At 37.6% G+C, this 26,998-nt stretch overlaps 3 protein-coding genes across 4 annotated transcripts in view; all 3 read left to right on the forward strand.

Annotated features, from left to right (window-relative positions):
- Positions 1 to 26,998, forward strand: part of LOC139142401 (betaine--homocysteine S-methyltransferase 1-like) — a 97,154-nt gene that overhangs the window by 11,077 nt on the left and 59,079 nt on the right. The window lies entirely within an intron of this gene.
- LOC139142386 (zinc finger protein 160-like) lies at positions 9,083 to 19,899 on the forward strand. 2 transcript variants are annotated; one of them, XM_070712303.1, is made up of 3 exons: positions 9,083 to 9,347; positions 16,460 to 16,582; positions 18,118 to 19,899. In XM_070712303.1, exons 1-3 carry the CDS (start codon positions 9,230 to 9,232, stop codon positions 19,890 to 19,892), a joined length of 2,016 nt encoding a protein of 671 aa, XP_070568404.1. In that variant the 5' UTR covers positions 9,083 to 9,229; the 3' UTR covers positions 19,893 to 19,899. The 2 variants fall into 2 exon arrangements, with proteins under 2 accessions (XP_070568404.1, XP_070568405.1); XM_070712304.1 differs by lacking the exon at positions 9,083 to 9,347 and having other exon boundaries at positions 16,466 to 16,582; positions 18,138 to 19,899.
- On the forward strand, positions 24,163 to 26,384 carry LOC139142387 (zinc finger protein 551-like). The gene has a single exon (XM_070712305.1). It carries the CDS (start codon positions 24,163 to 24,165, stop codon positions 25,129 to 25,131), a length of 969 nt encoding a protein of 322 aa, XP_070568406.1. The 3' UTR covers positions 25,132 to 26,384.

Raw genomic sequence — 26,998 nt, forward strand, 5'->3', positions numbered from 1 at the left:
GAGCTGAACACACACATTACAACCACTGTCCTACCAGGTACCCATCACTCCTGGGTGGGGAGGAACAATGAGGAATAAAGTGCCTTGCTCAAGGACACAACACCATGGCCATGCCGGTGCTCGAACTCACCATCCTGTGATCGTGTGTCCACTGCTATTGCCACTGGCCCATGATGCCTCCCTAATTCAATCAGTTTATGACTAGACCTATCGCAAGACCCTTATCTTGCAAATGACTTTTGATAATCCGAGGTCGATATTTATCCGCAGTTTGATCCCCGACTACATTCCGAGCAGTGATGGCGCTCTTGATAAAAGCGTACACCATTGCTATGGCCACCTAGAATGCAACAGACATAGCAATATATCCGCCACAATCCCCCTTTAATGATTTCATGAGAGAAGAAAACATGGCCAACAATTTTTCACAGAATTTACGATGCATATAAGAATGAAATTATTATTTTGCATTATTCCCTTATATACAATCATGTAGGTATATTTTCCGCCCTGCTTCAAATTGGATTGGCATTGTTGGCAGACCTACAAATCTCATCAAGCACGTCATCACTGCTCTGATTTTGATTGAAAGTTCTTCGACGCGACAGTTGAGGGATATCTTCATCAAACATGAGAGTTACTGACAGGAGAATTCATATTCATCCCACAATGATAAACAAATGGTGGGTGTCATTCTCGAGCACAACGGTAAATTTACGTGACAGAGTATTCTTTTTAACTTTGCACAGCTATGATGATGACGTGCCGTGGACACTGTAAAACACAACTTGACCAAAGACACACATAAAATCTTTGCTATAGTGTACACAAAAGCAATGTGCAAATAGGATGTTATGATCTCCAGCCAAAAGAGGGAGACTTTTAATTGTCATGAGCAAGCGAAATTATGACCTTGAAACAGTCACTCAATAAACGATGTGACTCTATGATTGACATCTGCCATTAAGAACTTATCGTTTACGAGGAATTCCTATCCTAGTTCTCAATGTCGACGTACATATATTATATCTTGGGGTCCAAGGCTTAACCATAGGAGAGTTTTCAAGACTTCGAGTGGCACATCATCCGCATTGCCAATATCGATGGTTAGCCTTTACAGAACAGGTAACATTTAAACCGGGTTAAGAAATATCTGAAAACATTTAGGGGGAAGACTTAGGGGACTTTAAAAACTTGACAAAATGCCAGAGGTTCTGAAAAAAATTGACATTGCTGGGGTAGGGCGTTGAAAATTTATTGAATATCAAATTCCTTTCAAATACCTTGTGGCAACTTCATTTCCTTGCATTGCCTTTTTCGGCGCACCCTTTGGGCGAACGTTTTAGGGTATAATAGTAAACAATTTATTGATGATCCAAGCAGCCACCTTGAGGCAAAGGATTTATGTTGTCATTATTTCTACTTACTCAATCCGTCTGTTGCACAAAGCTGGCCTCTATATAATGACTAAAACATTCACCTCAACCTTTCCATAGCAATTTGGGAGATAACTTATTTGATAACATTCTCCAATTGAAAATATATTGGGTCTAGGTAGGTGTCAAATGTTCATGTGGCCGTACGTACATTTATATTTTTTGAAGACTTGACAGATACAAACCATTTAGACTAGTGCATAGTGTCATAAAGAGCAACTGGAAGCTTCAGGCCAAACAACCTTTAAATAACTTTTTGGTAACGTCTGTGCTATTCGTAGTTTCGTCATAGACTACAATGTATAGTGGATCAACATTTTCAGTGAAATTCGCAAATCAAATTTCCTGCACTAAGATGAACCTTTAACCATTCTAATCTAATCACGTATATTAATATCAATAATCAAACACCTAAAATACACAGATTTAGCCAGTTTTGTAATGGGCAAAATTATTCATGTTTCCTCACGGACTACAATGCTAGATGAATCAATATTTTAGTGAAATTCCAAAATCAAATTTCTTGCTCACACATGCACCTGTAACCACCCTAGTCCAATCGCACATTGATATCAATAATCAAGGGTCAAATACACAGATTTAGCTAGTTTTGTATTGTAAAAAAGTTATTCATGGTTTCCTCATAGACTACAATGTATAGTGGATCAAAATTTTTGGCGAATTTCCAGAATCAAATTTCTTGCACATACATGCATGGGTAACCACCCTCTTCTAATCAAATATAATAATGTCAATTGTTATATGCACAAACATTGCTAGTTTTGTATTGGGAAAAAATTATTCACAGTTTGTCATAGACCCCACTCACATGTATAGTGGATAAACATTTTCGGCGAAATTTCTCAATTAAATTTCTTGTAAACGTGTGCACTCTGTAAACACCCCATGTTGATCAAGTACATTTATATCAGTTATCACACATCTATAGATGAGCATTTATTGCTACTTTTATATTGGGAAATACGCCTTCATAGCTATCTCATATACTTCTATGCATAGTGAGTCAACATGTTATCCAAAAATCAAGGGTTTTTTATACACACGTGCACTATTAACTGCCACTTCAAGCAAAATACATTTATAATGTCACGCACATATAAATGTAGAGATCTATCTTATTTATTGGAAAATATCAATAGTTTCCCCAATTGACCCCATGTATTATGATTTGATATATTTGTACGAAGTACTATATCGGCCACATTTAGCCCTTTGAGGGGGGAGGAGGACTTCAAAATTATGTTAAGTCAAAGGGGGGACTTGAACACATTGTGGATTTGTGAAGGGGGTACTTGAAAAAATCTGAGAACATTTTTTTGAATCTCTCCCCACCCTTCATAGATATTAGTAAATGCAACCTTATTATGATATGTATCGCCAATAAAGATTTATACGGCCAACCTTTGATGTCTTGGTATTATGTTAGCACTGGTTTTATAACGATTTCTTTTTCTCCTTTCCGTGTCACGTATTTGTCCTTTGATAATCTTACGCGAAGTTTTGTTACTTTATTGCGTTTATTATCAAATGCGTTTGGTTGCCTAATGCGCCAAAGCAAGCAAGGGTTAATTACTAATCTGTGGACGCTGTCACCAGATTATCACCGAATTAACTTTGACAAAGTCAGCAACAAATGCACCAGTAAGGTATAATAGAAAGGTAGCCCAGGATCAGCAGGTGCGAGTAGTTTTGTTCCTGAGTAAATCGATCTCGGCTATAAATTTCCGCTTAGGGAAGTTCCACCGTCAAATGAATTGAGAAACAATGCATCAGTTATTAAACATAGCGATTTTTATATCTGTCGAAATAAGTAAGTTGATTGCTAAAGCTTGTATTTCGAAACCGCTGACTAAACCGCATATTGTTAACCCACTGTTGGTAGCAGTGAGACACGGTCAGTGCAGGTTGCAAGTTAAATTTGTTGTGCTATCAACTATTTAATAACGTTCGATATTAAGTCGGCCTTTCACCACATCGAAATTTTCCTTAGTCACCGCACGATTCGCTTGGGATTTGGGAAATGGCGTTGAATATTTTCATTTTAATGTTTTACCCTTGGCGTTCCAACGGCGACGTATATATTTACGAAAGTATAGAGAACAAGGCCTATATGATCTGGACAAGGTAAGCGCATTGTTTTGTATTAGTAGTCTGGTGCCGAAACCCTGATTTTTGGTCGAACCCAAAAATTTCGGCCCCACAATGGTTCTCGGTGGTTTCTGTATCTTCAAAGCCTACTGAATCAGGATCTGCATGATGCCACCCTGGCATCCTTGGGCATTTTAATATATTCAAGATGGCCGCCAAGATGGCCGCCAAAACATGTAAATGGTAATATCTCAGCTCTATGAAATGTTATCAAAGTGATTTTGGTGTCATTTGCCAGGTAAACAGGGCCAAGGAATTCATTTCTTTCATTGCCCAACATGTGCAACTCTTAATTTGCATAAAAATCCAAGATGGCTGCCAAAATCACCTCCAAAACAGGTAAAATGCCATATCTCAGCTCCATGAGAAGCTGTTGGAGTCATTGTGGTCTCCTTTGCCAGGTAAATGGGGTTAAGGAACTCATATCTTTCATTGCCTGACATTTATAACCCTTATTTGCATAAAAATAAGATGGCTGCCAAAACGAACTCAAAAAAAATTAAAATGTCATATATCTCAGCTCAATGAGAAGCTGTTGGAGTCATTTTAGTGTCCTTTGCCAGGTATATTTGGTCAAGCAATTCATATCTTTCATTGGCTGACATGTACAACCTTAATTTGCATAAAAATTTCATAAAAATCCAAATACCTGTTTCAGTGTGTAAGGAGTCATATCTCAATACACTAAATTGCCACTGAGTTTGGTGTCTGTCGGCATGTTTTACGGGTCAAAAATTGGTATCTTTTGTTATATTCGCTATAAAATCAACAATGAAAATCTGAAATTGATGCTTACAACCCAAGATAGTTGCTAAGAGGTTCCACAACAATATCAAGGTATATCTTAGCTGAGATTGCATACTAGAGACTAATACAGTAAGGTTTAAGGCTGAAGGATAAGTTTCTTTCGTTATATTAAATGTGAAATATTTCATCGAAAGCCAACATGACCACCCAATATCAACTATGGCCACACAGATGGATGTAACAAAAATATTGAGTCGTATCTAAACCCATCAGGCATTCTTGAGACCTATTTTGTTGTGTTTGGTCAGGTTTTATTGGTCGCAGGGTTTTATTGCTTGTTTTCTGCACTGGAAAAATCTTAATTTTAATTGCAGCTATAATGGTTTACTAAAACATCACACCATACTTTAATTAATCTAGAATCTTTGACACGAGGTTGTATGTGTTTGGGTCCGTCTGAGAGGTCATGGATTTCACATTTTCACTCCTATAAATTGTCAAACCATCCATTTACATGATTCTTTTATGACAGTAAAGATACTTTCATGTTATCCCTTTGAAGTTCTACCCTTAGCTTCGCAACCTTCATACTGCAAACAATTTTATAGTATCTGCAAAACAGTCATCCGTAGGGGCATCAAGAATACAAATGTTTGCGCTTGACACCCACCAAAGCACTTTGAACAGTTTAATTGCAGTAAAATATTACCAATATTTAATTTGATTTTTGTTGTTTTTATAATTAAACATATATACACCTTGCTCCTCCAAAAGCAATCTTTTTCACTAGTTCTAATCTACTACCTGACATAAAAGTTCTATACTGATGAGTATGTGCATTTTTCCTTGTGTATCGGAATGAAATCATAAGTACATTGCAGACTAACCTGTACTGTTTTGATGACTTGTACAAGCTTTTATTGGACTATGAAAAGAAACATACCAACACCCAAAAATGTATGGAGACAAAGAGCTACAACTGCTAGGTGCCCATGTTTTGTCTTGCTATGGTGCAGTGGGCTACATGCTAGCCATTTGGGCCGCAACACACTTAAACAGCTTCTAAAAATAACGAGCGTAACAACTGGCACACACATATATAACTTAGACAAGAAAAAATGAAAAAAGTAAAATATTGATGAACATGTAATATACGCATATAGATATTCAGATTAATACATATATATCTCTTTTTTAATACTCGTTTGTTGTTGATTTTTCAAAACCTTTATTGTACTTTATGATCAAGATCCCAATTGGGATACGACTTCAATAAAGGCTTACTTTACTTCACGTAACTTTATATATATAAATAAGGAACGGTATAGTGAACAAAGATCCAAGGTGTCAAACGGATTTCGTGACTTTGGTTGGCTGAAAAATGAATCAGTCAAATCGCTTTTCACTTTAACTTTTAGTCAAGGCTAACCAGCTCCTTCAGATGTGCATAAATTCATTCCTAATGGATGTACAGGTGACCCTCCATATTCCACAGGAAGTTACAGGCGCTCTTTAACTCAACTGGCTGTGACATTTGTATTTTCTGGTTCTATAGTATAGCAAGCAACTGCCAATATAAATGGCCCTGCTAATAACAAAAGCGATGAAGATGATGTTGTGTCAGAATCTTACCGAATCTTACAGTTCTGGTCGAAAACTTGTAAATGACTATTTTGGTACATTGTTACAGATAAGTATTATAAATGTGCCACCAAATGATAAACGGTACGTAAACAGTTCATGTAATGGGAAAAGTGTGTTCCTCTATACCTAAAATGCTGCCAAAGATTAAGAATCAATCTCAAAGATGATCAATGACGTTATAAGTTAAGGCTACATGCCTGTTTTGCGACTCTTTTTAGGGCATCGATGATGTTTTGACTTCACTTTTGATATATGTTGGATTGTACAGTTTATATGCAATTGACCTTCAAATGTATCAAAAGACACAAAAGTTGGTCTTGTGAGCTACTCAATAAATAGAAACATGATTAAATATTTTGAAACCATTATTCGCATTATCAGATAAACTCCCTCTTTTGTAATGTTCTTGGAAGTTTTTTCAGGTCAGATAACTGGAGATTCAAATTCTGCAACTGGATAAAACATGACCATACTCATCAAAATAGGTCTTAAGAATGCTTAATTGGTAAAGAGCAACTCACACCTTACTAATATGGTTGATTGTAATGCAATGACACTATAGCGAAACTAGAGACTTGTTTGCAGCATGAGGTTGTAAAGCTTAAGGTACAACGTCTGACGGATGACATTAAAACTGGTTGTCATAAGTGGCAAAAGACAACTATTTTCATTGTCAAATCAGAAAACCATGCCTGCAATGATAAAGGTATTCATAGAAGGCCTCTGCTACACCCACTTGCGGTCATATATTTAAAGGGCAGCAATGTTAAAGATCCTCCTTAAAATGATCTGAGTGACTAAGTTGGTGCAAAGAAAACAAGACAGGATGACTCAGGTTGGCTCAAAGATGATCAAACAAGTCACTTTTATGCAAGTGCGAAATGCATTCTCAGCAAATTCGCCTCGAATAATTGAAGCTCATTTATTGTGGTCAATTGGAAAATGATAAAATTACCATTGATGTTGTATGGAAAGATACAGTTCATTATCATTTAATTTAAATGGATGGTTTGACAATATATGTGAATAAAATGTGAATCCCATGTCCTCTCCAACAGACCAAACACACACAACTTTGTGTCAAAGAAGCTGGATAATTAAGATACGGTGTAATGTTTTAGGAAACCATATAGCGGCAATGTGGGATAAAATCCCCCCATTAGAAGTAAGATTTTTTCCAGTTCAGAAAACAAGCAATGAAAACCCTGCAACCGTTAAAACCTGACCAAACACAACAAAATAGATATCAAGAATGCTTGGTGGATTAAGATACGACTCAATGTATTTGTGGCATCCATTTATGTGGCTATAGTTGATATCGGGTGGTCATGTTTGCTTTCAATGAAATATTTCACATTTAATATAACGAAAAAACATTATCCTTCAGCCTTGAACCCTTAATGTATTAGTCTTTAGTATGCAATCTCAGCTAAGATATACCTTAATATTTGTTGTGGAAACCAGCTTAGCAAGTATCTTGGTTGTAAGTATCAATTTCAGATTTTCATTGTTGATTTTATAGCAAACATAACGAAAGATACCAATTTTGATACCAATTTTTGACCCATAAAACATGCCGAAAGAAACCTCAGTGGCATAGTGTATTGAGATATGACTCCTTACACACTGAAACAGGTATTGGGTTTTTATACAAATTTTATGCAAATTAAGTGTTGTACATATCAGCGAATGGAAGATATGAATTGCTTGATCAAATATACCTGGCAAAGGAGACAAAATGACTCCAACAGCTTCTCATTGAGCTGAGATATGACATTTTACCTGTTTTTTGATGTCGTTTTGGCAGCCATCTTGGCTTTTTATGCAAATGAAGGGTTGTACATATCAGGCAATGAAAGATATGAGTTCCTTAACCCCATTTACCTGGCAAAGGAGACCACAATGACTCCAACAGCTTCTCATGGAGCTGAGATATGGCATTTTACCTGTTTTGGAGGTCATTTTGGCAGCCATCTTGGATTTTTATGCAAATTAAGAGTTGCACATGTTGGGCAATGAAAGAAATGAATTCCTTGGCCCTGTTTACCTGGCAAATGACACCAAAATCACTTTGATAACATTTCATAGAGCTGAGATATTACCATTTACATGTTTTGGCAGCCATCTTGGCGGCCATCTTGAATATATTAAAATGCCCAAGGGTGCCAGGGTGGCATCATGCAGATCCTGATTCAGTAGGCTTTGAAGATACAGAAACCACCGAGAACCATTGTGGGGCTGAAATTTTTGGGTTTTGTGTTTCGGCACCAGACTAAGGCCTATGACGGTGGTATCGCAGGTCCTTAGATACTGAACGAAGTTGAAAGTTTTGCAGTACAAATCGAAAGAGATTTATCATGCTTCAGGTTTCTTATCGCTCAGGATAAATGTATGCGGATACCACAGCAGAAAGTACGGTGGTTAGGTTACGTGATTAATGTACTTGATGGCTACTTATAATTTGTTCCAAGAGGAACGAATTAAACGAGTATTGTCAGCTATATCCAAGGTAATACATTACGTTGCAAATAAAGGCAACTGTGTGCTTTAGCCTGACGTTACCAACTCTGGCTGTTCCATCATTAATGAATGAATGGAGTGAAACGTAATTTATTTATTAGAATGAGAGTAGAGCGAAGACGCCATTCTATCCGCGGTAAACCATGTTTTTTTTCTTGAAAAAGATAAATTTATTTCAACATGGTCGCAAATAAAACAAATCTACATAACTGTGAATGCATTAAAATTACAATGCGTCTTGTCAGAAACAAAAAAACAAACAAAAAATAATTAGCTGTTTAATTACAAAGATCATCATATGAATGCATTCAAGATGCATACTTCTCCTTCAAGTCTTACAAGGCTTGAAAACTTTGCGATGAAATCCTGTTTTGTTCATCATCTTATAAGTGAAATATAATGTGTTCATCCATGAGGAAAGATAACATTTTAATTGCATAACATAGGATTGAAGGTATACCATGATTTTTTTAAGGTATACCATGATTGGAGACACTATCTTGAGTAAAGCGCCCCCAACGGATGTTTCAAAGTTCAATTGAGAGGCCTTGAGGTCAAAAGTTCATATTGTAACTAAAGCTCGATAAACAGTCCTATTCGTTCTGTACACAGATGTAGCCGCCATTTGACGCCGTTTAAGATTTGAATTTTACGCCCCTCTGGAATGTGTTTGCAGCAAAATTTGTACTTTGACAACTAAATCGACGAAAATAATGAACAAGGACTGTCTTCTATCGGATTTGGAGCCGGCCTCGGAGAGAACAAACAACGATGGCGGCGGTGGCAGTGAATTGAATAACAACTGTGGTGTTCTACTACTAAGTCAACAAGGTATGATCCATGTGAAGCGGGGGTGAAACGCCCGCATAGTCCACAATCGCTTGTGGTCAGGCACACGGTAGACGTCCCTGCGACCCAGAAAAGGGGTTCTGTTTCAGGGTCAAAGGAGTCTGTCGTTCGTTATGTACCTCAAAACAGGGTAAGCCTAATTCAAGTGCCGCGAGCCAGAGTTCACGATGCACGATTAGCATGTTAAGCTAGAAATAGGTGCATTTACACTCCATTTTAATTCATTGATTTCAACGCCGCCTTCTAAATGCATGAACTGGTGACCAGCGAATGTGTGTTTACGAATTCTACATCAAGGGGCATATGCAGAAAGGGACTCGAGAGAAATTGTAGGGAGGGAGGGCCAAAAATTGATCAATCAAAATTCTGTACATTAATTTAGACCATGGTAAGGTTGCTATATTTCAAATATCTAATTCTCAAGCCATGATAACATTAGGGAGATTTTTACAATATTATTTTTAAGAATTTATGACCTTTGACCTGCCCTATCCCCCCTCTGCAACTAAGCTATGTGAGTCTTTCCACAGTAAAGCGCAACATTTGACATTCCCAACTTTGGAGCTCTAGCTTTTTCAATGATAACAGCATTCACACAGAATGATATTATTTTTAGTAAGTACTACATATGAACATATATAAAAAATAATATTAAAGCTGTATGTCCAGCTCAACAAAAATTATAGATTTTTATCTTTGTAAATATGGCCTCTATTTGCTCACCATTTTGTGACATTTTGTACCCCTGTAACATTAGGAAGGGATATTTACAATATTTATACCATTTGAATTGATTTTAAATGCAAAGTAGTAATGTATTATAAGCAATTACGAACTAAATTTATTCTTAGAAAAAAAGCACTAGGGAAAGGGCCAAATATTATGCCCAAAAATATTGCTAACGCGTGTAACAATGTCTGTCCAACTCTATGCGAATTGATAATATGAGAACAATAAATATAGTGAAGGCTGTAAGCTGCAACAAACCACTCATACATTTGACTAACAATGAAATCTTCCACTATGTAACATTCTTTATTCTGTCTTTCTTGAAGCTTGGGTTCTCTTGCAGTTAAAAATATTTCTGGAAGGAGTGTGTCCACATGTTACACGTGTTAACTCATTTCCAAAATCAAGATTTAAAAAAAATTCTTTTGGTATACATTGCTGAAATTTTGTCATTTGAGGGTGCCCTAAAGTTCATGTTTTATGGCGCAATTGAATATAAACCGATGGCCACCATTACAGAGAGCACCTGAATGGCAGGATGTGTGTCCTCTTTGTTACACGCGTTACCGGTGTTACACGCGTGGAAGTAATTGTAGTTTAATTAATACTGGATAGAATAATGTTAATTTGTTTTTTTAGTGTGACAATTCTATCTGTATCAGAAAGTTACTGAAAGCTTTCTTTACAACTATTGATGCACCTTAGATGCCCATATCGTTTATGAACGAATTGGACAGAACTGATGATGTGTGTCCAATGTTACATACGTTATCCCATAGACAATACAGGGGTCTTCCCTCTGTTGTCTATATGGTTATCCACAGAGCCAATTTGTAACAATTCACATCATAATTCTGAGGTATTTAACTTCGTCATGACATATACATATAAAATCAATCAAGTACATTTATTCAGAATGGAACACACACAATTTGTGTATAAAGCCAGTCCAGTGTCTGTATATGTTACATACGTTGCCAGTTGCCATAACGTTGCATCAGATATCCTCCTCTTCTGATAATATTAAGATTAAAACATCTTCTGAAGTGTGTTTCTAGTTCTTGTAGACTAATGGGTTTCTTTCAAACTTGGCACAGGGATGATAATGGGATACATGTGATCAAATACAATACAATGTCATGTCTGTCCATGTTACACGCGTTACTGTTGCCGCGACAATTTGCCCTCCTTCTTAAAGAAAGAAATTATTTATCTTAAAAAAAATATTTTTAGATGACACACCTGTAGTACTGTCCACCCACTCAACTTTTAGATTCAGATCAATAAATTTAATTTTTGACCTTATTGTCACAAAGTGGTTGCACTTTACTCTGGAATGACTCATATTGCTTATGCTACGTAAGAGTCAAAGAGTACTGGTGTCTATCAGGGCTCGAAATTAACTTTTTTCCCTGGTAGTCCCATTGGGCTACCATTTTCTGAAGTTGGTAGCCCAGCGACAAGGTCTGGTAGCCCTTGCATGAATGAAGTTTTTTGTAAAGGATATTTTTATTTATATCTAGACAATGAAATATTTATTTTGCATGATTCTATCCAGGAGGTGAATTTTCTAGTCATTTGACATCAATACCTGCAGATCATAGCCCGCTTAGGAGAACGGTTTAGCATGTGTAGTGGACAACGGTGACTCCTCAAAGTTAGGTAGACCTATTCACACATTTTGATGTTCGCCATGACGACTTTTCACTCAGCACATGTAAACATAACATGGCGAAAAATAGATGGGCTATGAATTTCCGGATGGCAACTTGGTACAGTCATGTTCCAAATACTTTCGTGGCAATTGGCTATATTTCTCCACCATAGTACACTATCATGCGATGATCTCATACACTCTGGAAAGCGTAATTTGTGGATGGCCCAACAACTTTTTCTTTGCAGCGTGAATAATTTTGTGTTTAATTGTGATTGATACATTGTAATTAAATAACTATGAAAATAAATTTTCATTGGCCATCATTTCCCGAGCCTGTCATCCAAGTACATCAGTGAACATAATGACATTTTATTGAAAGTTTGTCCCAACAAATTCGACTGCACTGTCGCCTTTTAATTTTCATAACTGGGTTGACTGTATTAGCGTCGGTCGTCTCACAGCGATCAACATCATGTCACTCACTAAGTAAGTTCATGTCCCGGCCTTTGGTAGTCCGTGTGGGCTACCATTTAATGGGTTTTGGTAGCCCAAGGAAAAAGTTGGTATATCTGCGCCGTATGTAAAATAATTAGTTTAGACATTAAAAACATCATGCATTACACATCACATCATAGTCTCTGCCTGGATACATACACATACACACACTCATACATAACATGTACACTCATACAATTGACACACACACATATAGATACATACGTACGTACGTACATGTACACATCACACATACATACACACAAACATACATACAATTACATGTTTGTATCATACATACATGTTTGTATTTATGTAGATACATACAGACATATATATAGGAGTTAATGTACACATGGTATCTGTGAGAATACACGAGCACATACATTGTATGCATTCAGTGCAGGACATACAGAAGACACTGGTGGAAGGTCTGTTCATGATACATACCAACACATGACACACAAACACATTCCTACAAATACTGAACACTGTCAACGTTGGTGACGATACGTATCATGGAGATGCATCGAACATGCAGATTTCTCAAACACGAGATGAGTGAGTTCAGTTTCACGACATGCATGTGAAGTTGCTACACCAGTGAGCCAACAGATTCAAGAATTCAACAATTCAAAGATACAGATACCACTGAGACTGAATGCGCATGTGTTGAAACGCATACAAGTGAGGTTTCTCAAACACAAAAGGGACTTCAGACACCCATAGGTGACGGGGGGTCCCACTCATACCGGTATTCTAGGAAAATGCTCTGCATGACACACAAGTGCAGGGGGTCCCACTCATATCCCAGGAAAATACTCAGCGTGATTATGTTACAGAAATTGAATATATATGCGTCTTTGTGAACAGTGGCGTATGAGTAAGATTACTCACACACACAATTATTTTAAGTGAGTTTCATTAGTGTCCGAGGTGCCTCCTCATAGTTCTTGGATCCGGGAAATGTCTTACTTCAGTGTCGTTCATCTACTGTATAACAAGCGCCTGAACTTAACAAATGTCTATGTGTCAATGTGGAAGTAAATATAATGTTGTGTCACAGAGCTCCAGATGGTCGTACGTATGTAAGCCAATTCAGCCACCTGAAAATGATAGGATTCACTTGTATCTCAGCACTTGTACTTTAGTTAGTAGTTTTTAACATCCTCTTGAACCACATACAACTAAAAACACAAATCGACACATTTGAATTCCTACGTAGAACATCAGGCCACCTGAAATCTACTCTCAAAAAGCCTGATCAAGGGCAAAACAATATGATACACCAGAACTTGCAACACTATAAAAATAACGTTGTTTCAAAGGTCAATACACTTAACAAGATTAGTTGAACGTGGCTATAAAAAACAAACAAGAAATCTGGTCACATCACAAACACTGTTCGCTACACGCGAATTTCATGGTACAGCATTCTTCATTGAGAAAACACAATTGCCCCAACAGATCTTCGCCACCGACGCGCTCTAGGGCAGGAGCAGGCATTTACGCGAACAACTGGTTCTGTACGCGAAGGTCACGGCCACCATGACCCTATGGTTGCAGACGCACATATCAATTCAAGAACTCTACACAATACTGCTTGCTTGCAGGCCGGCACACTGGCGGCACCGATTCTCTGGGACCAACTCTACAATTTGTAGTATATGTGGACAATAATCAACAATGTATATGATAAACACCGGTATGTCCCGCAATACTACAGCCATGTCCTGGCTCCGTGAACTGTTCTGGCTTTTGGCCCTCTTTCGAACATCTATATTACAGCAAGATACGTCAACATGAACGATAATCTTGTGGACATGCTATCGCACTTACATGAAGTCAAACATTACTTCAAGGCTGTGGACATTTCATGCACTTGTGCACTCCACCCATTACTCTACTTGCTGCATGAATTACACGACTAGAACACCAGCAAACAAACGAAGAAACAAATAACATGCTAGTATGCTCACCAAAAAATATAGCCCGTATATGAGAACACAAGCTATAAAAACAGCAATGTGCAAAAACTGGGAGCACATAGAAAAGGTCAAAACCTATGGAAACTATTCCCACAACAATGGATCAACGCATACAAAAGAAATCCAAACATACGCGATGCACTGATAAAGACCAAAGTCCAAGCCATCAGGAAAAAAGCCCCAAACAAAATACACAAAACGATCTAAATAGTATATTAAAGCTTCCCTTCCAGAAGAACAAGAGATCATTTACATGATTGGACATACATATAAAAATATGAAAGAGATATATCTAAAGGCAACTGAGGAAGAGACTGAACAGGTTTCTAAATGAGGGATCAAGGGGTCACGGTTGTCTCAGACACGCTCGACCATGCCAACGTACTTTTTCTTAAAATTAACAACCTACATTGTATTTGTTAGTTAGTCTTCACACGAACAGACAAAATACAATAGACACGAAACACATAAAAGCATATACAGGACAAGATAAGCGATGTGTGAATCCTCTTTCCCTTTATTACGATACAATTCATCAGTGAGGTTGAACACCTTTGCACGATATGAATGGCAAGCCCTGTCACCTGTGCGTTGCTGAAAACTCGCTCGTGTTTCTCACTCGTATACATTTTCCAAGATATGAGTGCCCCCCCCCGACACCTGTGTGTCTGAAGTCACTTGTGTGTTTGAAAACCTCACTTGTATGTGTGCGCTGTTTTAACGCATGCGCATGCGCAATGTCAGTGATATGTGTATGTTTGAATTGTTCGCTTGTCATCTGACTTATGTAGTGAAGCTCATATGTGTGTCGGATAACTGAACTCACTCGTGTGTTTGAGAATCTCAACCATACATGCCGTTGTTACAACGCATGTACGATGCATCTCCGTGATACTTATTGTCACCAATATTGACAGTGTGCAGTATTTATGGGAAATGTTTGTGTGTCATATAAGTTTGTGCGTCTTGTGTTGCTTTGTATCTTGACATTTCACAAATGTCTTCTGAGTGTCGTGTACTAAATGTATATATGCTCGTATATTAATCTCACAGATACCATGTGGACTTTACTGCGTATATATATGTATGTCCGTATGTATATGCATGTACAAATATGTATGTATGTATGGGTGTTTGTTTGTGTGTGTATGTATGTATGTAGTATGTATGTACCGGTATGTATGTATGTATGTATGTGTGTGTATCAATTGTACATGTATGTGTACGTGTTATGTATATGTGTGTGTGGTGTATGTATCCAGGCAGAGACTATGATGGAACGCGTGTGCATGTAAATTTATGTTATGTGCTTATACGTTTTAAATGTGTAAATTAATTATTTTACATTCGGTGCCCCATAGCTCTGTGTTGCATGGCTGTGTGAAGTCTATGGCATCTGTCGTCTCTTTTGCCTTCGCCGAAGGCCAAAAAGACAACGGAGAGACCCTAGAGTAGGCTGTATGTTACCGGTTACCATGGTAGGCCATAACTGCAGTACTGTAGCTCTGAGTTAGTAATTACCTGGGTATTTGGGTTTGGCGGAGCTACATGACTCCATAGCTGATGGGGCCACAACGTTGGCACGTGGAACTACATTGATACAGACATGATCGGAGGCTTGGAGTACATAATACTGGACACACCACAATATGCGAACTAAAAGGGATTTTCTTAGTGGCTCCAAAGTGGTCAGATAAGTGGACTTCAAAGGTTACTAACAATATTCTAACAGATTACTTTATGTCCACCGTTATCTTCAGCCTTGCCCATACATGATTAGTACTTTCACGGTATCATATATGGGGAAGACTGAAGATTAATGGACACAAAGTAACGCATTAGATAAAATACTGAAGTGAAACTGTCCTGTCACTTTTATCAAGAACAGGACAGTGTGACTTCCAGAGTTTTATAAAATATATAGTGCCGTATTTTCATATTGGTAAGTCATCGAATAAGTTTTAGAGCTATGTTAAAAAGTTTTAATTTTTACAAGAAAGTGATGAAAGATGTGTGTCTGAAGTTAGGTAAAATTGTGAAAGTTGAGGTTACTGAAGATTCCAGCAGTTTTTTCAAACTCAGTTGTGATGGAGCATATTGTCATGGTGCTTATATTTTCAATGAATATTACTTTATCTGACTATGTTTCAGTTAGGGGATATCATAGATCGGCTGTAATGTTACTGTATGGTTACATAATGTAGAAACATTCTTTATTTTTCCAGAGTGTTCTGCAATTTTCAAATCTCTAAAATATTTGGACAAAATGCACGAGCTTCTGAAACCATTAGAGACACTGACTGAAAAGATGCATCAACAATATCAAGATAAAACATTATCAATGAAAGGTAAGGTTTTGTTATACAGGGCAGATGTCGAGTTTTGTTTGGTATGGTATGAATAAGTGTGCATATGTGGATCTGAAACAAAGACTACGGTTTTGTATTGCTGGACTGCTGACTGTTCATATGAATAGCTAGGAGGGTAACAGTATACACATATTGACTGGCTATGAGGGCAACAGCATACGTCTGTACCCCGAGGGACTGTGAGTAACCCCCAAAAACAGTCTGTTTTTGGGGGTGACTCACAGGCCCGAGGGGTTAAAGACGTATGCTGTTGCCCTCATGCCAGTCAATATGTGTTTTGTAACACACCTCATCCGTAGCCATGCATAAGAACGTTCTATACACAAAACTTGTCTATGATGTAATATGTTGAAGTGGTTCAGTAAGAAAAAGTTTTTTCCTAAAAAGATCGCAATACTTCTGCAAAACGTTCAATGCACCTTTGATTATAGTTTTTGTCCGTATCGAGTCCTTGTTGGTTGTGTGCAAAGCATTCAATTCTTCTTCAGAAAGTAGGATAAACCAAGAAATTTCTGGATTATCGTTTCGATCGGCCGCAGACGACATCTTTGTTTACATTCCGTTCCGCGTTCGCGTCAGATATCGTTTTTGACGTCAGCGGGCATCATTTTCGGAACTGATGCCTGGCAGGCAACAGTTCAAACAAATGATGCCTGATGACATCGTTTACGTGGATCAGCATAAAAAGAACGCATCCCACGTGACTATCGATTGGCGAATTAGAATACAGACTGCGGATGAGGTGTGTTACAATTAGGTTAGTGATATGAATGGCTTGCTTATAGCTCAAATTGGTTATTCGTCCCAATGGACACCGTCCAGGGGACTTATTGTAAGTTTGGTCATGTCCATGCGTACGTGCATCCGTCCGTTCACGCAGATATCCCAGAGTTGCCCAAGTGATTTCATTCAATTTTGGTACAACGATTTCTCCTTATATCATACATATGCACATCGAATTGTTTTGTGATATGATCTAATATGGCCGCCATGCGGCCATTCTGTCAAATTTTCTCATGTCCTGAGCCATAACTCAGGCATGTCTCAACTGATTTCATTCATAGTTGGTACAAGGACATTGACCGATGTCATACATATGCACATGGATTTGTTTCACAATACGATTCAATATGGCCTTGTGGCGCCACTGTGTTACAGTTTTTTCCATGTCCATAGCCATAACTCAGGCAAGTCTCAACCAGTTTTATTCAATCAAAGTTGGTACAAGGACATTGACCTATGTCATACATATGCACGTTTTTTTTTTTACAGTAAGATCACATACATTGGCTGTGTGGCTGCCGTTATTTTACGATTTTTTCATATCCTGAGCCATAACTCAGATATGTATCAACCGATATTACCGTATTCAAAGTTTGTACAAGGACATTGACCTATGTCATAAATATGCAAGTCAATTGGTTTCACAATCTCTCTGTCCAAGAGTGCTTTATGGAGCCTTGTTGTTTACCTTACTCTATTGAACTGTTTTTTATCAATCTCTCTAACAACAGATGCATCAATGATTCTACAGGGCATAATGCAACATGGCCATATAACATTGGAATATGGCATGTCCTACCAAGAACACCGGAACAAAGATGTGAATCCATGTTACAACGGCAATCGTATTGAACACCAAACTACATTACACGAAGATTCCTTCCGTTTGGTGGAGTGCAGTTCCCATTATTGGGACAACTGTGACGGTGAGATCAGCACTGGGTGTGGTAAAATTTATATGAAAAACAGAAATGATGATGCACATGGATTGAACCTCTCAGGGGCAAAAGAAATTGAATGTGGAGGCGGCGTTGAGACCTTCAAACAGGACATGTGTCTCAAGGGGCTTGCAGTGATCCAGGCTGATCTCATGCCAATTGAACACACTGAGTGCGGTAAAACCTTAATTCATAATGGCAATTTTGAGACACATGTTTTGACCCACTCAAAGATCAGACTACATGAATGCAAAGAGTGTGGTAAAACATTCACAAAGAAAGGCTATCTTACAAAGCATTCAGAGAACAGACCAAATAAATGCAGGAAGTGTGGCAACAGATTTAAAATGAAAGACGATCTAAACAAGCATATGTTGATCCATTCTGGTGTCAGACAGCATGAATGTAAAGAGTGTGGTCAAAGACTCACACAGAAGGGCAGTCTTAAAAGGCATATGTTAATCCATTCTGGTGTCAGACCACATAAATGTAAAGAGTGTGGTAAAACATTCACATTAAGGGGCACTCATAAAAGACATATGTTAATCCATTCTGGTGTTGGACAGCATGAGTGTACAGAGTGCGGTCAAACATTCACAGAGAAGGGCAATCTTAAAATCCATATGCTGATCCATTCTAGTGTCAGACCACATGAATGTAAAAAGTGTGGTAAAACATTCAAAGAGAAGGGCAATCTTAAAAACCATATAGCGATCCATTCTGGTGTCAGACCACATGAATGTAGAGAGTGTGGTCTGACATTCACACTAAGTAATAGTCTAAAAAGACATATGTTAATCCATTCTGGTGTCAGACCACATGAATGTAAAGAGTGTGATAAAACATTCAAAGAGAAGGGCAATCTTAAAAACCATATAGCGATCCAGTCTGGTGTCAGACCACATGAATGTAGAGAGTGTGGTCTGACATTCACACTAAGGAATAGTCTAAAAAGACATATGTTAATCCATTCCGGTATCAGACCTCATGAATGTGCAGAGTGTGGTAAAACATTCACACAGAATGGCAATCTTAAAAAGCATATGTTGATCCATTCTGGTGTCAGACCACATGAATGTAGAGAGTGTGGTCAAAGATTCACACTAAGGAATAGTCTAAAAAGACATATGTTAATCCATTCCGGTATCAGACCCCATGAATGTGTAGAGTGTGGTAAAACATTTACAGAGAAGGGCAATCTTAAAAAGCATATGGCGGTCCATTCTGGTGTCAGACAGCATGAATGTAGAGAGTGTGGTAAAACATTCACACTAAGGAAGAGTCTAAAAAGACATATGTTAATCCATTCCGGTATCAGACCCCATGAATGTTTAGAGTGTGGTAAAACATTCATAGACAAGTGCAATCTTAAAAGACATATGTTAATCCATTCCGTTATCAGACCACGTGAATGTAAAGAGTGTGGTAAAACATTCACAGAGAAGAGCAATCTTAATAAGCATATGGCCATCCATTCCCGTGTCAAAAAACATGAATGTAGAGAGTATGGTAAAACATTCACACAGAAAGGCTATCTTAAAATTAAGAACATGCTAACCCATCCATAGAACAGACCCAATAAATGCAGTGAATGTGGTAAAAGATTTAAAACGAAAAACAATCTAATCAGGCATATGTTGATCCATTCTGATGTCAGACCACATGAATGTAAAGAGTGTAGTAAAACATTCACAGAGAAGGGCAATCTTAAAAAGCATATGGCCATCCATTCTGGTGTCAAAAAGCATGAATGTAGAGAGTGTGGTAAAACATTCACACAGAAAGGCTATCTTAAAAAGCACCTGCTAACCCATCCAGATATCAGACCCAATGCAGTGAATTTGCCAAAAGATTTAAAACGAAACTAAGCTCAATGGTGACATGACATCCTTTTGAGCTGGTTTTGTAATAATAATAACATGTGTATGAATATAGAAAAGACCAAGGTGATGGTCATTGGAACTTCCCAGAAAAAATCTAGAACAGACAAATGTATAAAAGTTGTTTGTAATGACGAGCAGCTTGAATGTGTTAAGCAAGAAACCTTTTAGGTCTGTCAATTGATGATACTTTGACCTGGGATAAACATGTCAGTGAAGTATGTGGTTTTACAGTTAAAGCGTATACGATCATTCTTAACTAAAAAAGCAATGTTAACGTTTGATAATTGTTTCATTTTACCTCATTTTGATTATTGTTCGAACATATGGGGTCATTGTTCAACCACTCTTTTATCTCGTATAGAAAGACAGCAGAAATCTGTTGCTAGAGTGGTTTTAGATCAAAACTTTAATACTCCAAGTTATATTTTACTAGTCCTGTTTCATAAGTCAGGTCCATGACATATGTACCAACATCAGTGATTGGTTCATCTGCTAATTTAAGGTCCATTTGCGTTACGCTGATTGGTGGGACCTCATGCGTTAGGTCTTATTACTATGTATTATTCAGTTTACAGCTCCCTGATTGGTTAATTTGTAGGTCCGGTCCTCCACTGTTCACTGCCTCATTATGCAATGTCCCACGTGCTTGCTGGCTACCGCTGAAGTAATACGTTATTCATGATGTTCACGGATCGGCCGAAAGTTACAACGAAAAATGCCCGACAAACCTTCATGCGTTAATTTCCATGTTTTCACTTATCCCTGTCCCTTTATGCATTACAGGCATGTTGGCTTATTGTTTTCCAATTGTTATACGTACAAAGTTCACGCTTTTAATTTTCATTTTGATTTGACGGGGGCATTGGCCGCATCGACAACAGTGAGGCCTGTGAATGACAAGAGGAAACAATAGAGCTTCAAGGCATTACGTAACACAAATTACGTCACGGTTTCAGGCATCAGTAGCTCATTTCAACCAACTACCACAGGGAAAAGGACAAAATTTCTCCTGGCAATATTTAATTAGTCCTCACGGACACCGTCCGGGGGAACTTATAGGTTTGGTCATGTCCGTGCGTGCGTCCGTGCGTCCGTCCGTCTGTGCTTCCGTCCGTTCACGCAGATATCTCAGACATGCCCAGGTCAATTTCTTTCAAACTTTGCAAAAGAATAGTATCCTACTTCATACAGATGCATGTCGATTTGTTTCACAATGCGATCAAATTTGGCAATGTTAGAGGACTTTTTAGTTTACATCTCCATAGACTCCCATGTATAAGGCAGTCCATAGACTCCCATGTATAAGGAAGTCCATAGACTCCCATGTATAAGGCAGTCCATAGACTCCCATGTATAAGGCCAAGAAAAATAAAAATTTAGTTTCTCATCATATTCATATTGCAAAAAAGGATGCAGTGACACAGTTTTTAGTCCCCACAAATAAAGTCAAGGGGGCTTATAGACTGGGACATGTCCGTCCGTGAGTCCATCTGTTCACGCAGATATCTCAGACACTTTGACAAAATGTCATGTGACCTTAGTGACCTTTGACCTCAAATATACATATCTGTTCACAACTCGGTAACCATAAGTGCCAAACCTTTCATATATGGTATGATGGGACACCTTATGACGCAACATATTGTACCTCATTAATTATGCACATATCTAATTTTGAGCGAGCCAATAGAGCTAGAGGTCTGATTTTTGGTATGTAGGGATACCTTAGCAATACAAATTTTTTTACAAAATGTCATGTGACCTCAATGACCTTTGACCTCAAATATACATATTTGTCCACAACTCGGTAACCACAAGTGCTACACCCTTCATATTTGGTATGATGGGACACCTTATGACGCCACATATTGTACCTCATTAATTATGCACATATCTAATTTTGAGCGAGCCAATAGAGCTAGACGTCTGATTTTTGGTATATAGGGATACCTTAGTAATACAATTTTTTTTGACAAAATGTCATGTGACCTCAATGAACTTTGACCTCAAATATACATATTTGTCCACAACTCGGTAACCACAAGTGCTATACCCTTCATATTTGGTATGATGGGACACCTTATGACGCCACATATTGTACCTCATTAATTATGTGCATATCTAATTTTGAGCGAGCCAATAGAGCTAGAGGTCTGATTTTTAGTATATAGGGATAACTTAGCAATACAATGTTTTTGACAAAATGTCACGTGACCTCAATGACCTTTGACCTCGAATATACATATTTGTCCATAACTCAATAACCATAAGTGCTACACCCTTCATATTTGGTATGATGGGACACTTTATGACGCCACATATTGTACCTCATTAATTATGCACATATTTAATTCTGAGCAAGCCAATAGAGCTGGATGTCTGATTTTTTTGTAAATAGGGATAACTATAGGATAGAAATTTTTTGACAAAGTGTCATGTGACCTCGATAACCTTTTACCTTAAATATACGTTTATGTCAATAAATAAGTAACCACAAGTGCTATGTCCTTTATATTAAGTAGGATGAGAGACCTTATGACAACACACGCTTTACCTCATTAACTATGCACATATCTAATTCTGGGCAAGCCAATAGAGCTGGAGGTCTAAATTTTGGCATATAGGGATTAATTAGCAATACAATTTTTTTTTCAAAATGTCATGTGACCTTGATGACCTTTGACCTTGATTATACATATATATGCATAACTCAGTAACCACAAGTTCTATATGCTTCAATTTGATTGGATATTAGACCTTAAGATGTCACATCTTGTACCTCATTTATTATGCACATATGTATTTCTTGGCTGGCCAATACAACTAGAGGTCTGATCTTTTTTCCCGATTTAGAACCATAACTTAGACATGCCTCTTGTTATAAATTGGAAAAATGACATAAACCTATGTGCCCATAGATCTGAACATATACACTCCAGTGATACTTCTTAATGATCACATTTCCCTGCTCCATCAAGACTAATACTCCTATTACAAGTGGGGACTATGTCATTGTCAATGACTTGTTCATATATAATTCACAGTATCACATAAAATGCCATGAATAGTGAAGGAACTCTCGAACAAGGTCAAATCTAACTAGATATTTTGACAAATACTCTGCATGAGTACCTTTCTTATACTGGGATTGAGCTGCGACCACGTGCAGGCATCATCAAAAAGTACATGGGACATTGCATAATTAGGCAGTGAACGCTGGAGGACCGGACCTACACATTAACCAATCAGGAAGCTGTAAATTGAATAATACATAATAATGAGACCTAACACATGAGGTCCCTCCAATGACTGCTCCGAAAGTGGACCTTAGAGAAGCGGATTAACCAATGAGAGCATGCAGTACATGTGTGTAGGACGTGTAATGTAGGTCATTTTGAAACAGGACTACTTAAATCCTTAAGGTGGTTGCCAATTCGTGAAAGAGTTTCATACAGTGAATCAGTTTTAATGTACAAAGTTCTCAATAACCTTGCTCCTGATTATCTTAACGTTTTTAGAGGTGTAAAGCAGATCCATGGACGTAACACAGGTTCTGCAAACAGAGAAGATCTCTATATTCAAGGGCATAGAACCCAATTTTTCAAAAGAAGTTTTATGGACAACGGGGTTAAAATATGGAATACTTTGCCTGGAGAGATCAAATCTACCTCTTCACTTCTATCATTCAAAAGAAATTGCAAGTGCAATTTTTTAAATAGATGGGATAATCTTTCTTTTATGTAATTTTATTAACCTTTTTTAGATTTTTTTTTCTTGAAGCGTCTTTACTTTTTTCAGTATAACGTTTTCTTCCTGAATTATTTTTTAATGTAAATATTATAAATGTTGTTTTACTAGACTCTGTGTGAGAAGAGCCTCAGGCTCAACAGTTTATCGAGTTTACATAAAGTCTAATAATAATAATAATAATAATAAAAGAAATCTAATCAAGGATATGTTTATCCATTCTGGTGTCAGAGAGCATGAATGTACAGTGTGGGGTAAAACATTCACACAGAAGTGGCATCTTAAAAGCCATATGTTGATCCATTCTGGTGTCAGAGAGCATGAGTGTACAGAGTTTGGTAAAACATTTACACAGAAGGGCCATCTTAAAAGCCATATGTTGATCCATTCTGGTGTCAGACAGCATGAGTGTACAGAGTGTGGTAGAACATTCACAATGAAGTACAATCTTAAAATCCATATGCTGCTCCATTCTGGTGTCAGACCACATGAATGTAAAAGGTGTGGTCAAACATTCACACTAAGGAGCAGTCTAAAAAGACATATGTTGATCCATTCCAGTATCAGACCACACGAATGTACAGAGTGTGGTAAAACATTCACAGACAAGTGCAATCTTATAAAGCATATATTGATCCATTCTGGTGGCAAAAAGCATGAATGTAGAGAGTGTGGTCAAACATTCACACAGAAGGGCTATCTTAAAGATCACATGCTAACCCATCCAAAGAACAGACCCAATAAATGCAGTGAATGTGGCAAAAGATTTAAAACGAAAACCAATCTAATTAAGCATATGTTTATCCATTCTGGTGTCAGACCACATGAATGTACAGAGTATGGTAAGACATTTATAGGCAAGCGCAGTCTTAAAATTCATATGGTGATCCATTCTGGTGTTGGACCACATAAGTGTACAGAGTGTGGTCAAACTTTCAAACCTAAGGACAATCTTATGAGCCATATGTTGCGCCCTTCTTATGTCAGACGGCATGAATGTAAAGAGTGTGGTAAAACATATACACATAAGGGCAGTCTTAAAAGCCATATGCTGATCCATTCTGGTGCCAGACCGCATGAGTGTGCAGAGTGTAATAAAACATTCACACAGAAGGGCCATCTTAGAAGCCATATGCTGTTGCATTCTCTCCTAAAGTTCATATTGGGTTACTTTTAAAATTGATACTCCTCATCCTAGGGTTGTCCTCTATTGGATTTGTTAAAATTGTATTTGAGGCAATTTTTCTCATTTTTGGTCAAAAAATCATTTTCTCTGAAATAGCTAGTCCGATGGCATAAAAACTTGTTATGCAGTTTCCCAGGTGTAAACTTACTTAAAAGTATACTCACTCTAGCCTGCCATATCGAATCAAATGTGAGCCAAGTGTCATTGAAGCTATGTTTTGTAGAATATTGCTGACAATATCTAGCTTAATCTTGGTGAAACAAAACAAAAGCTTTATAATGAATATAGCTCCACCGGATTCTTGGACAACACTGCAATGAAGAATATTTTTATATGCTGGTGTTAGTATTACCAATGAAATCACAGTTGGGGCGCTGTTAGAATAAAATGTTTGAAAAATGTTTTGCCTAATTTTTTACCTAAATTTTTGTTTTTGCCTAAATTTTTTGCTTTTTAAGACAAGTTGCATTGTAATTTTAACGCATTCACAGTTATGTAGATTTGTTTTTATTTAGAACTGTGTTGAAATAAATTTATCTTTTTCAAAAAAAATGTTTTGCCTAGTATTTCTTTGTGACAGGTCGGTCATTGTGTGGTTGATGTGTCAGCACTGAGGAGGTAATTTTGCTGACTGTATCCAGGGCATGAACATTATATATTTAAATCATTAAATTACACTTTCAGATAATTTCTTGAGTGACATGTGAAATCAGTGTCAAAGGTCATCGATGTCACGTGACATTTGTGGAAAAACTTTGCTCCCATCCTGATCCCTATCCAACACAAATCAGACTGTAATTTTTGTGGGGCATACATATTCCGGAGTTGTATTTGGATTCTTCGGCACTTGCAAAGCTGCAAGCTGAAGGATTTCAAACTAGCTGAGGCAGATGCCTGACAAGTTAACAGCTAGCAAGATGTCAAGTTTGTGATGCTGCACATTTCTTTCCCAGTTTGCGTTTTTTATTTCATCTAAGCAAAAACAAACAAAAAGTTGTCCTAATCGGTCTTGCTAAAACTATCGAGGTGAAGCAGACAGAAAAAAGAGATTTCTTCCCGGTCAATCTTCAAAGACCCTCAAATATACAAATATAGGTCCGCTTTTAGTCTGGTGCTGAAGCACAAAATCCGAAAATTTCGGCCCCCACAATGGTTCTTGGTGGTTTCTGTATCTTCGAAGCCTACTGAATCAGGATCTGCACGATCCCACCCTGGCACCCTGGGCGTTTTAATATATTCAAGATGGCCACCAAGATGGCTGCCAAAACATGTAAATGGTAATATCTCAGCTCTATGAAATGTTATCAAAGTGATTTTGGTATCATTTGCTAGGTAAACAGGGCCAAGAAATTCATTATTTTCTTAGCCGAACATGTGCAACTCTTAATTTGCATAAAAATCCAAGATGGCTGCCAAAATGACCTCCAAAACATGTAAAATGTCATATCCTAGCTCAATGAGAAGCTTTTGGACTCATTTTGATATTTTTTGCCAGGTATATTGGGTCAAGGAATTCATATCTTTCACTGGCTGACATATGAAACCCTCAATTTGCATAAAATTTGCATAAAAATCCAAATACCTCTTTCAGTGTGTAAAAAGTCATTTCTCAATACACTTTGCCGCTGGTTTTGGTGTCTTTCGGCATGTTTACGGGTTGAAGAATTGGTATCTATTGTTATATTTGCTGTAAAATCAACCATGAAAATCTGAAATTGATATTTACAATCCAAGATTCAGATTCAGATTCAGAAAACTTTATGATCTCCTCTAGATTTACATGTGGTTCTTAACACCAAATACACAACACACAATACACTTACACACAAAGGGATAAAACTGAGACTGGACATTACCC

Source organism: Ptychodera flava, chromosome 10 (assembly GCF_041260155.1).
Source record: "Ptychodera flava strain L36383 chromosome 10, AS_Pfla_20210202, whole genome shotgun sequence".
Lineage (NCBI taxonomy): Eukaryota > Metazoa > Hemichordata > Enteropneusta > Ptychoderidae > Ptychodera > Ptychodera flava.